The 14,391-nt window shown below is 45.4% G+C and overlaps 1 protein-coding gene across 1 annotated transcript; it reads right to left on the bottom strand.

Annotated features, from left to right (window-relative positions):
• Positions 1–1,370: 1,370 nt before the first annotated feature.
• On the bottom strand, positions 1,371–13,598 carry ATP6V0E1 (ATPase H+ transporting V0 subunit e1). Its single transcript, XM_044280735.1, has 4 exons — positions 13,404–13,598; positions 8,888–8,935; positions 3,431–3,543; positions 1,371–2,198 (listed from the first exon to the last, which is right to left on the bottom strand). Exons 1-3 carry the CDS (start codon positions 13,505–13,507, stop codon positions 3,450–3,452), a joined length of 246 nt encoding a protein of 81 aa, XP_044136670.1. The 5' UTR covers positions 13,508–13,598; the 3' UTR covers positions 1,371–2,198; positions 3,431–3,449.
• Between the last annotated feature and the right edge of the window lie 793 nt (positions 13,599–14,391).

The raw sequence follows: 14,391 nt of genomic DNA, 5'->3' as shown, positions 1-14,391 counted from the left end.
TACCATGTAAACCTATCACTCCGGTTTCCATCCTATATCCAACCAAACCCCTTTTTCAACTGCAGGTTCAGCACTGCTCCTAACAGCTTCCAGCTGGTTTATAGCTCCTCCCACACAGCTAGTTACATAGCCACACCCCCTTCATGGCCATGGACGGAACATCACAGGAAGGAAGGGCTGCATGGACAAGGTGACCCCAGCCCAGAATAGATAGGAGCAATAAAACTAAAATCAATACATTGCAAAATTACAGCTTCCTTCATAAATTATGTTAAAGGTTGTTGATACAAACTGGAAAACGCCTTTAAACCTAATACTTTGGTCTAGAAATGCTAGGTCAGCAGGAGTGACTTTGTGACTAAAAAAAGTTGCAGTGATAACTGAAGTGAAACTAATTAACCCTTTCATGACCAGGCCTATTAAAAAAAAAAAAAAAAAAAAAAAAAAAAAAAAAAAGCCCCCAATGTGAATGTCCAGGCAATTTTTCGTCTAATAAATCATGGAGGTCTGGAGGTCTTTTTTATTTTATTTATTTTTTAACTTGCGCTGTTTCCACTTTAACTAGAGAATCCACTGGAGCCTCAGTTACAGGGGGAAACAGCCCCCTGTGGGGGGTGGGGGAATACACAGAGGCAGAGCTGATCAGGGTCTCCATAGGGTTTTCACTTCAGGGTCCCCACTGTGTCTCACACCCCTATCCCTACTCCTGCTAGATTGCAGGAGCTTTAATCCCAGCGCTGGGATTAAAGCGCTGCCTGCATGTGTATATACACATGCTATCTGCACGGGGCATGTGCAGATAAGTCGTATATATAGCCAGTGGTCAGTTGGGATAGGGGTTAACATGGCTAACTACACCTACTCTCACCCACTTTTTAAAACTGGAATGGTGTAAAAATGCGAAAAACAAGTTACAAATTTTTGTGCAAAAAAGGTCAAAAAGTTGCAAGAGCCCTATTTTGTATCTTTTTGTAACATGGTCCGTGTAATGGCTGCATTTCTCCGACTGAACACTGCTCCTCTGACAGGAGCTCATAGCATCGTAATGACTTCTAATGCTGCGAGTTCCTGCCCGACTGTATGCCAGATGATGCATTTGGTGAACGAACACAGCGCAGTGGTATCACCGTGCTGCGTTCGAGTACATCGCAGCCAGAGGGGCTGTTCAGTGGGTCTGTAACTGTTAGTAGCTGCACAGCACCTTACAGACAGCCTGATACTCTAACACAGCACGTGGCAGTTCCCTTTTAGGTTTTCTTTTTTTTTAACCTATGATTTAATAATAAAAACTACTATTTTTAAAGATTTAGTATAACACACCACTCAAACAGATAATGACATTCAATGTAGAACATACAGGAAACTCTGAATTTCCATAATACTATTTTTTTTATTCTTCTAAAAACACGAGTTCCAAGAGCCTGATTAAAAGGGCACACAGTGAGCTGTGGTGATAAGGACCAGGAACAGTATGTACTTTGTTGAAAATATTAAGAAAATAGGAGATCACTGAGTACTAAAGAGAAAGACAGCAAACACTTTTTTTTTTCCTGTATTAGTGTCCAATAATTTATAAAATATATAAAATATAAAAAAGTCCCCATTGTTTGATGACAGAGGGAGGGGAGGTCACAGAAACTCAGAAAAAGCAGCAGTAATGGAGGCCATTATGCAGCAGTACTGAGCAATGTTGCTGTGAATCCAGCACTGTGGTGACGTAGAAAACGTACTAGAACCTTCAGCAGCCTCTGTGTGCTTCTCTGCCTCCCTCCTGCAGCTCACTCCTCCTCTCCTCTACATATGGCCCCAATCTCTCCATGAAGATGATAGTTCTCTTCTCTGGCAATGGGTTATAGCAGTGAATTCAAGGGGGGGTGTATGTATGTGTAATATAATATATATATCATACATATACACACACACTACAGTGTTTCTCATCTTCATTTGTTCTATTGATTTTTGGAATGTGGATTATAATCAGTCAGATACACTTTAACACTTTAACAGAATTACTAGACTTAGGGTCCCAAATAAAATGTGACTCATGGAGTACAATGTGGATATTTAGAGTGAAGAAAGGCAACATGGTGTCCAAGTATTAGGATTGCATTAACAGCTGAGAAAATTCAAGTAATACAAGTATTAAGGCATTTAAGGTACTGGAAAACATTAAGGCAAGTCTTCATCTGGTTATTGTCCTGGAAAACAAGGGAGAATAAAACAGACAATTAGAAATCAGTGATACTGAAACAACATAAACAAACAGAAATGAATAGAACATAGTCTCCCTTCACTGTAATGAAGAGGAAGCAGCTTCGGCATGGAGCACCGCCTCCTCTTCAAACAGCGGATCACCAGGAGTGCCGGGTATCAGACATTTCTGCCCTCTGCGAAGGGCTTTATCCCAGTCGCAATCATACATGATTCCGGACTATTTTTATTTTAGTACAAGTACAGAACACCTGTCGCTGACTCCAGATCAGTGAGGACTTGTTTACGTCAGTTATTGGGAGCCAGAACCAGTAGTGAAGCCCACTCAGAGGTAAGGTGTAAGGGAAAGATCTCTACCTGTTCTGTGGTTTTGACTCGCACCTGGTTTTGGCTCATAATATCTGATACTCACCCCTATTCCCCAGCAAACCTGCCATGAAATACATTGAGGGCACCCCTGTGCGCGCACCGGAGAGCCCCCCCCCCCCCCCCGGGCACGCAACGGAGAGCCGCCACCCCCCCCAGCAGCAGAAATTTCTGCAATTAATCTGCCTTTTATGAACACAGCCTAAGGGCTCATGTACACAAACGTGGTTTGGATCCGCATCCAAGACGCATTTTTTTCGGCTCACATGCGGACCCATTCACTTCAGTAGGGCTGTAAAAGATCCGAACATGTTCAATTTTTGTCCGTTTTGCAGACAAGAATAGGCATTTCTATTATGGGCAACCCATTCCATTTTGCAGATTGAGGAACACACACGGGCAGCATCCGTGTTTTGCGGATGCGCAAAACATGGCGCTGTCATGTGCATGAGCCCCAAAGCGAAAAGTCCCTGGTGAATTGGTAGACAGTATTTCATGCATTCACCGCATCTAACAGAATGGGGTGTCTAAAAAATGAGGCTATATTTACAGGCCATATCAGTCTTGCAAATTGCGGATGTCGGCTGCATGCATCCTGTATTTTTTGCAGGCTCCATTGTCAAAATGCCTATTCTTGGACAAGAATAGCACATGTTGTATAATCTGCAGCATGGCCCCATGGATGTGGATTTTTTGCGGCCAGGTGAATGGGTCCACATGCGGAACGTGTGACTGAGGCCTTGGACAGTATTAGTAAATCCGCCCCAATGTGGTTGAAAATGAGAGGAACTAGAAGCCTGCAATCTGCCACCTCCACTATTACATGTTCTATGAAATCACTGTCATCCCTTACCTGGATAAGGCAAACTGGTTTAAGGCCAATGGTTTTTCAGGTAATAGATCACTTCAGAGTTGAGCTGAGGTCCAAATAAAGGATTTAACTGGGCCAGAATTGCAATGAGCCAGCTGTATGTGAGAACACATGAGACGCATTAGATCATGACCAGATATCAAGCAACCAAATCTATAGTGCTGGAGACATACAGGAAAGATACAGATTTGCAGACAACCTAAATTATGCTGGATTTTTTTTTTTTTTTTACAATGGAACTCTATGGTGACAGATGCCACAGTATGTCAGCAGTCAGAAGCATCCATTAACGCATACTTTTTTTGTATACGATAAACGGATGGTAGAATTGTGATGTGAACCCAACTTAGTTTGCAGGTATCCTTCACCATAATGACACACGCTGGCAGTCAAGTCACTGTACTATATAATCAATAATCTAGAACTCTTTGAAAGTGAATCCCAGACCGGTACCAGTAAGCGTTCATGGAAGTATCCAGCATTGCTCTACAGATCCTTCAGCAGAACCAGCTGCTGTTTATGGTGACCTGAGCAGCATACATAGGCTGCCATACGCTTTTCAGGGCCTTCCAAGGATTGCAATCCCCTTGTAAAATGCGTTACGGATTTGGGCTAACCGCTCCTATATAAAGTACTACATGGTATATATCAATGTAAAAGCATCAGAGACAAAAAAAAGCATGAAAACGGATCTACGCTATGGCGCATTTCTTACATCATGTACATGACAAGAGGGTACGTCACGCCATTGAACTGATCATCCGCTGCGCTGTGCATTTAGTTACTCAGCATCTAATGTTGCCAGTGCGGCATCCTCATGGGGCTCATACACCGCACTTTCCAGCCTTATTTTGTTGCATTGCAGGGTTTAGGAAAAAAAAAAAAAAAAACACGAGTGAGCTAGGCAGAGATTGCAGAGCTGTAGGAAAGAGCGTGGTTATGTAACGCTGCCCCAGAAATTCCAGCAGCTCCTCGAGATAGATCCCTTGGTTCACTTCACCACGGAGATTACGGCTTTTCCTTTTTGTGATGGCAATGTATGTAACATGAAGGGGACTACCGATGTGCCTGAACCCTATACATATAGTAATGTCACTGCTAGGCTTCAGAAAGGAACAAACATGTATTTATTGGATTAACACAATACATTAACCCATGGGACATCCAAACCGGAGGCGCAATTCCCTACATATCCGGGAAAGAAATGCATGATGTGCGATTCCTCCAATACAGCCGAATCATCCTGCTGAAATCACTGCAGGTTCCCTCCAGTCTGCCGGGCTACACATTCGTTTCTTCCATCTCAGACCCCAACCAATACCTCAGGGAGACATCAGCAGACATCCAACTAAATGTCCCTTCAAATTACTGGTGGTTTGATCAAAATATCGTGTTAAAGGCATGTGGAGGGCCAAAAATTTAGGGAGGTCACAAGGGGTACTTGCCCTGTTGCCTCCACCCCCCCACTTTCCTGCCTACACTGGCTCTTCGGAATAGGTTGCAAAAAATCCCAGATAGATGGTGAGGAACAGTTGTGTGGTGAAGGCGAGGATTAACATGAGTAGTATGAAAGCATAGCTCATCTCCAGGCTGGAGAAATGGCCATGCATGCATCAAGTCTAAGGCCTTTTTTTTGCGGATCGTAAAATAATGAAAAAGCCATACGGTCATGTGCAAGAGGCCTAAGACTGGGTTTTCATCTTCAGGTTTTTGGATGCAGTTTCGAAAGTCAAAGCAGAGAAACGATCATAAATGGAGGATACATATAGTAGAAAGACTAAGGGGGAAATTTATTTTCCCCTTTTTAGCCAGAAAGTCACAAAGTTTGGCACACATCATAGTTGGGCAAATGTTTGGGACTTTTTGGGGGTTTCGGAGCCCTGCTTACGACTTTTTGAAAAAAAAGTGTGCCGAGGGGAGCCAGCCTGCCACATCTGGTAACTGGTCTAGGTTATACAGGGCATCTATAACTGCCTCCAGGCTGGTGTAGACTGCCGTTTTGGTGCACAGATACACTACCACTATTAAGGGGCATTAAGACCAATGTGTAATACTATGGTCTTAATAGATGTCCCCTAAATCTTCTCTTTGTTTTGAATCTACTGCTGGCTTTGGATACAAAAACTGGATCAAAAAACCTGAATGTAGAAACCTATCCTAAGGGAGTAGTAGGCTTAGCTGTCTAGATAACTAAGATAGACTTCTGTGGACCAGGCTGCAGGCACGTATGGCCATCACTGCTGTATGTGACCGCAATACGTGGTCAGGGCTGGGTTGGGGGACCTTCATCTGGTCCATATGTGTTTAGGGCTGCAATAAAACAGAAACCCAGCAGTGTGATATTCTTACATGCATCTATTTCTGGCTGGACTCTCCCTTTAAACTAGGAGAGGCTTGATGCATAACTATACAGATCTTCCATGAACACACATGTAACTATAGTAATCGTCAGTCTATAGAGCCACATACTGACATTTACTAGATGAGTACTAACATTGCTGTGGGTTACAATATGTGGCCCCTAGTCAACGAAGGATGACGCAAAGCCAAGCCAGGTATATACTAAAAAAAAAAAAAAAAAAAAAAAAAAAAATCTATTACGTCTTTGGGTTATGCTTAGTGAGTTTATAATATTCTATTAAGGGTCCATTCAAACGTCCGTAGTGTATTGCGGATCCGCAATACACCCGGACAGCACCCCCCACTGCCTATTCTTGTCCGCAAAAATATGACATTTTTTTTTTGCAGAGCTGCGGCCCGGAAGACCGGGGCCGCGCTCCGGAAATGCGGAGAGCACATAGAGTGCTCCCCGCATCCATTCCTGCCCCATTGAGAATGAATTGGTCTGCACCCGTTCCAGATATTGCGGAACGGATGCAAACCCATTTGCAGACGTGTGAATGGACCCTAAGACCTCTTTCACACCAGCAAATTTTAAATCCAGATGTGGTTTGTGTAGTGAACGTATAGCATCCAGACTAAATCCCGACCCAGTTATTTCACTGGTTCTGTGTACATACGTTTTTCAGGCATCATCTCTGCATTTAGGAGAAAGTCGCAGCATGTTCTACATTTGGCGTCTTTCACGCAGCTCTGGCTCCATAGAAGTAAAGGCAGGCAGCCAGATGCAATACGTTTTTCATGGATGGTTACTAGCGGATATAGATCATTATTTTTCAGTTTTTCTTCACACGCGTGAAAAACTGATTGCATCCATGCAGAAACAAAAACAGACACACTGAATACAAATCGCAGAAAAAAAACTGATTGAACATCGTTTTTCCCCTGAACCAATCCTGACACAATACATATTGCTTGTGTGAAAGAGGCCCAAGTCCTTTCCTACCTATATCTGTTTCTGGGAAAGTTGGGTGACAGTCAGTTTTCCAACCATTACTGCCTTCCCCAGGGTTCTAGACCCTGGAAGATAAAGCTCCCTAATTCTGCCTCATACATCCCCTGCTCCCATGCTGTGTGGAACTGGGCCAAGCCTTGACAGTAGACATCAACATTTTGCAATATAGAAAAGTCACCAAAATGCCCTTGACCAACGGGTAAAGGACAACCAGATTCTACCTGGATACTAGTAATACAGTGCTCCTACCAAATGGGACTACGGCATTTATACTGGCATGCTGGGACTAGTGGTTTCATACCACAGCACAGGGCTACTGTTCCTCCCTGCAAATGGCAATGTCATTTCCAACCATTTTTACATTTAAGACTATGCTCATAGTGAGAATCCTTTGCAGAAATGCGGACTGAGTTCCGCTGCAGATGTGGCAGCGGATCCGTATGAAGATTAGCCTCATAGTCAATCACTGAGGCTAACCTACGGCTGCTCCATGGGGGATTATAAAGCATGTTGAATATTCATATTCATTTACTTGCATTGGATGTTCAAGGTGAGCAAAAAATCCACAGCCTAGCACACTAGGTGGTCTACATTCTTATGTGGGATTGACGTGTACAGTGTACGGGGGCAATAAATCAGGTCACACAACGCTCCCAATAAAGACCAGTTCATTGTGGTGTAAAACATGGACTTGCTAGACAAAGCCAGAAACAAGCAGGGGTTAATGCGAACCTTCAGCCAGAGCTTGTGTGGTGGAAACTGGGAGCCGGCCAGGAGTCTGGTCTACATTCATCTCATGACAACCTGCTGGCCTGCTTTTTCTCATGGGCAGAGAACCTTTCCACCTACACCAGAAGCTGCAGAGATGTTATCAAGTATATTATGGGTTTCATTATTACAATTAACCTTTATTTTGAAGGTTAGAAAAATCAAGTGCCTTCCTGCAGGCCTTCACAGAGGACGTTCCCGGGAAAGCTCCAGAAGAACCAACCTTGTAAACACAATCACCCCATCAAAGCCATCTCACAAAAGTGTCTTACAGCGGGTCTACAGAGCCGACTATCAGGCAGATTATTGGGGATGAACGTTCCTATAGACACTAACCTGCTCGTTCCCAATAACCTGCCCATCTAAGGGCTCGTGCACACAAACAGATTTCTTATTGGTTGGATGTGGACCCAACAAACTTCCCCCACTTCAATGGGGCTGCAAAAGATGCGGACAGCATTCACATCCGTATGTCCATTCTATAGGACTGCAAAAAAATAGACTATACCCTATTCTTGGCAGTTTTACGGAGAGCAGCACGGTTCACTCCGCAAAATGCGGAACACACACGGCCGGTGTCAGTCTTTTGCGGATCTGCAATTTGCCAACCAGAAAAATGACGACCGTGTGCATGAGCCCTAAAGGAATGGCCAATCACCTAGTCAATTAGTAAAACACTGGTTCATTGGGTGATCCTGTTGTTCTTGCAGGCACCTAGATTATCATTTTTGGATAGCAGATCGTGCAGTCTAAAGTGGGATCTGCTGTCCAGAAATAATGCAGCTGTATGAGGGTCGCAATAGCCATCCCTTGTCCTCATACTGTGGAGGTGATTGCTGCATGTAAAAGAAACACTTCGTCAGGAAGGATAAATGTCTGCTCCTCGGATCATGTAAACCCAACGATTAGGCTAGACACACAGCAACAAGTTCAACGCGAGGAACTCGCAGCGTGCGTCAGTGTGAGGTCCCGTTCTGGATAGATTGCACAATATTATACAATTTATAAGGCTGTGTGGCCCTGTGAGACCTGGAATCTATAGAGTTACACAAAATAAATGCTATAAATTCTATATAATATAAGACAGGGCACCGCTCTTGAGATAGGAGGTGGACAGGTCATTACTTCTAGCAGGAATAATAGAGGAAAGGCATATATAAATAGATGTTCCAGAATGGTGATTAATGTGGCAGAGAGTTATTTACTACGGCAGTCATGTCAGGAGGTTTTATACTCGAGATCTTCCAGGGCTGAGCAGTAGACAGACAAGGGCGGATCAAAGTCACTGCACACTAAACACGGCTGTTTATACTCACAACAAGTAGCAGCAGACCGCACACGTCGCCAGCATTGTATTGATGACCCTGGGAAAGACATACATGACACACAAGGCTTTAATGTTAGGCTCGGAAATTAAAATTAAGACCATTTTCATGATGATAAAACATCCTTATAAACAAAGAATTAGGCTAGTTACGCGTTTCCTTGCGCCACAGACAGAACAGCGCAGAGCTGAACAAGCATGATCCACTCTGTTCGCTGGGGGAACATGGGGTCGGTGAGTATTTACACTGAAGACCCAACTCTAAGGCCTCGTTCACACTTCAGTGTTTAGTCAGTGATTTCCATCAGTGATTTGTGAGCCAAAACCAGGTGCAACTCTAAACACAGAGCAGGAGCAGATCTTTCCCGTCTACCTCATGTCTGTGGAGGCTCCACTTCTGGTTTTGGCTCACAAATCACTGATGGAAATCACTGACCAAACACTGAAGTGTGAACTAGGCCTTAGGGAACATAACCCTGTGAGGGGGCCACTAAATCATTATAAACCAGAAGACTCCTTTAATGGGGGTATCACTATGAGGGGAACATCATACTGTGTGAGGGGGGCAGTTTGAGAACATCACTTTGTTCTGAGGGGATTTAATGAGGCATCATTCTGTGTGTGGGGGCACATAGGGGCATTTCACCCTACAGCAGACCTTCACATAAAAGTACTACAGTACTCCTGCCCATTCTCCATGGAGTATTTCAGACTCTCTAATGAATAGTTCCCCACAGGCTGCTCCTGAATAGATTCTGGTTACTGCGGGTGACTGTCCTACTGTACCTCCGCACCCCTGAGAAAGACAATATAGAGAGGAAGGAATAAAGGAACTCCTCTGCACAAATATGGCAGATTAGCAGCTTAGAGGGGTTCCCTGGACTTTTACTATTGATGACCTATTGCTGACCTATCCTGAGAACCCCTTTAACTGTGGCCATACACAGAGGAGCATCGGAATGGCTGGCCAGCCATCTAATGTGTATTGGGGTGTCCTGACTTTCGTCTGATCCCAGATTGAAGAAGAATCTAGCCTGTTGGACTTCAACACGCACAACCCTCTGTTCTCCACACCTGGTGTCTGGACTGAACACTGCTCGGCTGACCGAACTGGCAGTATCATAATGATTGATACTTGCCTGACCACGGAGTTTCTGTACCGTATACACAGTATTCTATGAGCTCAATAGCCCTGCATTCAGACATGAACTCACATCATACATCACTATGATCCTGTGAGTGTGCGTCCGGGGAACACAACCCTCACACTGAGCGCTTTCCTGGACTGAATACACTTGTGTGAAGCTGGACTAAGTGTCTGGAAAATCAGGATAACACCCCGTGGAATAGCTGCAAGGTGTGATTCAGTGTTTAATAACATCATGACCCATTATCAGGATAAGCCATCGCTATCTGACCCCCGCTGATCAGCTCTTCTGCACACAGATCACACTCTCTCTGCATTGACCGCTACTGTAAAGAACTAAATAACATTCCCAAAAAAGACTAAAAATGTTCGGTTTGCTTATTACCGTGGCATAATACCTTAGAATGTATGCCAAGGACAATCCGTGGCATTTAATTGCAAAGGGGTAAACAAGGAAATATTTGCACCCTATTTTTCTATTCCGTATACTTGTGATTTGTTATCTGTATACAGTATAGGTCTCCTTCCTACTGGAGACATCTAGACATATCTGGTCTCACCTTTCACTAAACAGGTATGGGAGGTGGAAGTTTACACTACAAACTAGGCCCCGCTGTAGCACTGATGTGTACACTGCTTTATGAAGAAGATGCGCCCCAGGTGATCTAGTAGTGTGCGAGAGCAGGACACCACCGCCATGAAAACATCAAGAGATAGGAAAAACCTATATACTGCGGTATACCTAGTGTAGGGCCTAAGAGGGCGATAGGAAAAACCTGTATACTGCAGTATAACTAGTGTAGGGCCTAAGAGGGTAATAGGAAAAACCTACATAGTGTGGTATACCTAGTGTAGGGCCTAAGAGGGCGATCAGAAAAACCTATATACTGCGGTATACCTAGTGTGGGGCCTAAGACGGTAATAAGAAAAACCTATATACTGCGGTATACCTAGTGTAGAGTAAATCCACAGCCACCCTTCCATGTATTTATTACCTGGAAGCATCAGGGACCCCTGCTCTAGACATCAGGGTTTCTTCCAGAGGCGAGACCCATATATATTAGACAATTATGGAATATCTAGTCTGAGGTAGGAATACTCCTTTAAGGCACCTTTTAAGAGAAAAGCAAGGAATGGCCTTTTACAACATCCATAACATACCTGCTGGCAGGCTCCAAATCATTATTTAGCCATACTGACCGCTGCCACGGAGGTTGGCAGTGTGGCCACATAGACAACAGGTCACAGCAGAGCAAGTGGACATGGCACAAACAGGAAAGTTGCAGGATTTAAAAGACCCGTTTGCCATTTTTACTCCTTTGGAACCTGTTGTCAGGTAGGTTAGGAATCTTGGAATACCACTTTAAGGGTGCCTTCACACATGGCAGATTTCATTTCAGAAACTTCTACCTGAATGGTGCCTCCATCAAATGAATGGAAACTGTTTTCCATCCTGGAAAATTTTCTGCAACAAAATCTGCGGTGTGTGAAGACACCTTAATGTAAACCCCTCCACTCCAGTCCTCCCTGCCGCACATGACCAAGTGCTTACCTCAACAGTAGATGGCAGTGAGTCCGGCGACGTGTGGCATACAGGCATGTCACTGCTGCAGTCCTCCCTGCCACTGCCGCACATGACCAAGTGCTTACCTCAACAGTAGATGGCAGGGAGTCCGGTGACGTGTGGCATACAGGCAGGTCACTGCTGCAGTCCTCCCTGCCCTCGCCGCACATGACCAAGTGCTTACCTCAACAGTAGATGGCAGTGAGTCCGGCGACGTGTGGCATACAGGCATGTCACTGCTGCAGTCCTCCCTGCCACTGCCGCACATGACCAAGTGCTTACCTCAACAGTAGATGGCAGGGAGTCCGGTGACGTGTGGCATACAGGCAGGTCACTGCTGCAGTCCTCCCTGCCCTCGCCGCACATGACCAAGTGCTTACCTCAACAGTAGATGGCAGTGAGTCCGGCGACGTGTGGCATACAGGCATGTCACTGCTGCAGTCCTCCCTGCCACTGCCGCACATGACCAAGTGCTTACCTCAACAGTAGATGGCAGGGAGTCCGGTGACGTGTGGCATACAGGCAGGTCACTGCTGCAGTCCTCCCTGCCCTCGCCGCACATGACCAAGTGCTTACCTCAACAGTAGATGGCAGTGAGTCCGGCGACGTGTGGCATACAGGCATGTCACTGCTGCAGTCCTCCCTGCCACTGCCGCACATGACCAAGTGCTTACCTCAACAGTAGATGGCAGGGAGTCCGGTGACGTGTGGCATACAGGCAGGTCACTGCTGCAGTCCTCCCTGCCCTCGCCGCACATGACCAAGTGCTTACCTCAACAGTAGATGGCAGTGAGTCCGGCGACGTGTGGCATACAGGCATGTCACTGCTGCAGTCCTCCCTGCCACTGCCGCACATGACCAAGTGCTTACCTCAACAGTAGATGGCAGGGAGTCCGGTGACGTGTGGCATACAGGCAGGTCACTGCTGCAGTCCTCCCTGCCCTCGCCGCACATGACCAAGTGCTTACCTCAACAGTAGTGTTGAGCGAACTTGTGTTTTAAGTTCGGCGTATCAAAGAATCACGTTATGGATTCCGCTACCACGGACCATAACGGAATTTAGAATCCATAACGCGATTCATCGATAACCCGAACTTTAGCCGCAAACTTAAACCACAAGTTCGCTCAACACTAGTCAACAGTACATGGCAGGGAGTCCAGCGACGTGTGGCATACAGGCAGGTCACGCGAAGCTGGGAGGATTGGAGTGCCACGCTGGACAGGAGGTGGTGTGAACTGAGGGGTATAACTTCTTTCATTGATTTAACACATTCCCTGCCTTTTTTTATCTGCATGGTGCAGTTTAGACCCGAGAACTACAAATTGCTGCGTCTCGGCAGCTAACTCATGGTAAAAATGCAACAATAGTACAATTGCAACATCCAAATATATTGTAAGCTTGGTAAAGGGTCCAGGGGTGCCAATCTGTGGTGGGAGTCATGTGGGCACATGCTGCATTTTTAAATCTCCTGGTGCCTGTGATTAACCCCTCGTTCTAGGAACCCCTGACTCATAAGGGCTTGTAAATTGCTCAGAAGAAGGGATATGAGGAAGTTGTGGCACAGCCCTCCCTGATAACTACAACCCCCATCAGACTGGCAGATTACCAGGGTTGTAACCTGGCTGTCCCTCTTGTATGTAAATACCCTGAGCGGCTTTCTGACTCTTTACTATTGAATTTTCCAGTTGAAACCATGCAAATAACGATGGCTTCCTCAGTGTTTGGAAACGGAGGACTCCAGAAGTCTCTGACCACCCCCAGAACTCACAACTTCCCACACTGCAGCGCACACTCACCCTCGATTTGGTCCTTTGGGGACGAACCACGGCAGCACAGCGCCCACAATGCCCCAGAACACAGTCATGACGATTATAGGGACGAGGAGCCCGGGGTAGGCCATGTTGTCACGTCAGGACTCTCGACGACCAGCTGAAAACTCCGCAGCTCCAGACACTGTTCGGAGACTGGCAGAGTCATGTGACTACACCTAGCACCGTCATGTGACAAGCAGTGCATGCTCCTCCCCGCCCACGCCTCTGGAATGTAACACGAGCCCCAGAGCGCACTAAACGCTAGAGGACAAACTGTACGTAGACATTTTTCCGGAGACCGAAAATAAAATGCATAAAAATGGCGACTGCGGTGAATTTTCAAGGTCTGTCCTGTGTTTTGGGTACAGTAGAAGTAGAACTGGTCAGGTAGCTGCGACCTTGTGAGCTGTGAAAACACGTTTTATAGGAATGCTTTGAGCCACATGAGGCCAACGTGAGATACACTGTCCTGTGCTAGTGTCATAAATGTAAACAAGTGGGATGATTGCGAAATATGGCATTCAGGCCATTTCTGATTTTCATCCGGAAAAAAACACAATACAGCAAAGTGAATGGGAGCTGGTAAATCTATTGTACACTTTGCATATTTTTTCAGTGTGGAAATTGACCTGCCATGCGGACTGAAATCTGCAGTAGGGCAATTGTTTTGGCGGATTTCAAGTGCTGATTCCGCCTGCTGCAATGCAAGGGAGATCTGCAAGAAACCCACAAATAACACATGCAGAAATGCACGTGGAATTTCTCAATAGAAATCTGCATTTAGCCGTATGTACTCTAAAGTAGGGTTTTTCGATACCAAAATTTTGATTCGGTTTCGATACCATAAAAAAAGTATTGCGATACTCCATACTATTCGATACCACGCAAATTTTTTTTTAAAAAAGCAGCGTGCATTCCGCATTTTATGGAACGTCTGGCCCATAATAGAACAGTCCGATCCTATTTTTGGGGG

The sequence above is a fragment of the Bufo gargarizans genome, chromosome 2, assembly GCF_014858855.1.
Source record: "Bufo gargarizans isolate SCDJY-AF-19 chromosome 2, ASM1485885v1, whole genome shotgun sequence".
Classification (NCBI taxonomy): domain Eukaryota; kingdom Metazoa; phylum Chordata; class Amphibia; order Anura; family Bufonidae; genus Bufo; species Bufo gargarizans.
The sequence above is the reverse complement of the archived record's forward strand: the minus strand, read 5'-3'. Positions and strand labels throughout refer to the sequence as shown.

Excerpts from the sequence above, each read along its gene's own strand:
- ATP6V0E1 (XM_044280735.1), bottom strand. The coding sequence starts at position 13,507 with ATGGCCTACCCCGGGCTCCTCGTCCCTATAATCGTCATGACTGTGTTC. Across the intron at positions 8,936-13,403 it reads CCCAAAGGACCAAATCGAGG|GGTCATCAATACAATGCTGG; the intron begins GTGAGTGTGCGC and ends TGTCTTTCCCAG. Across the intron at positions 3,544-8,887 it reads GCGGTCTGCTGCTACTTGTT|CTGGCTCATTGCAATTCTGG; the intron begins GTGAGTATAAAC and ends TCTCACATACAG.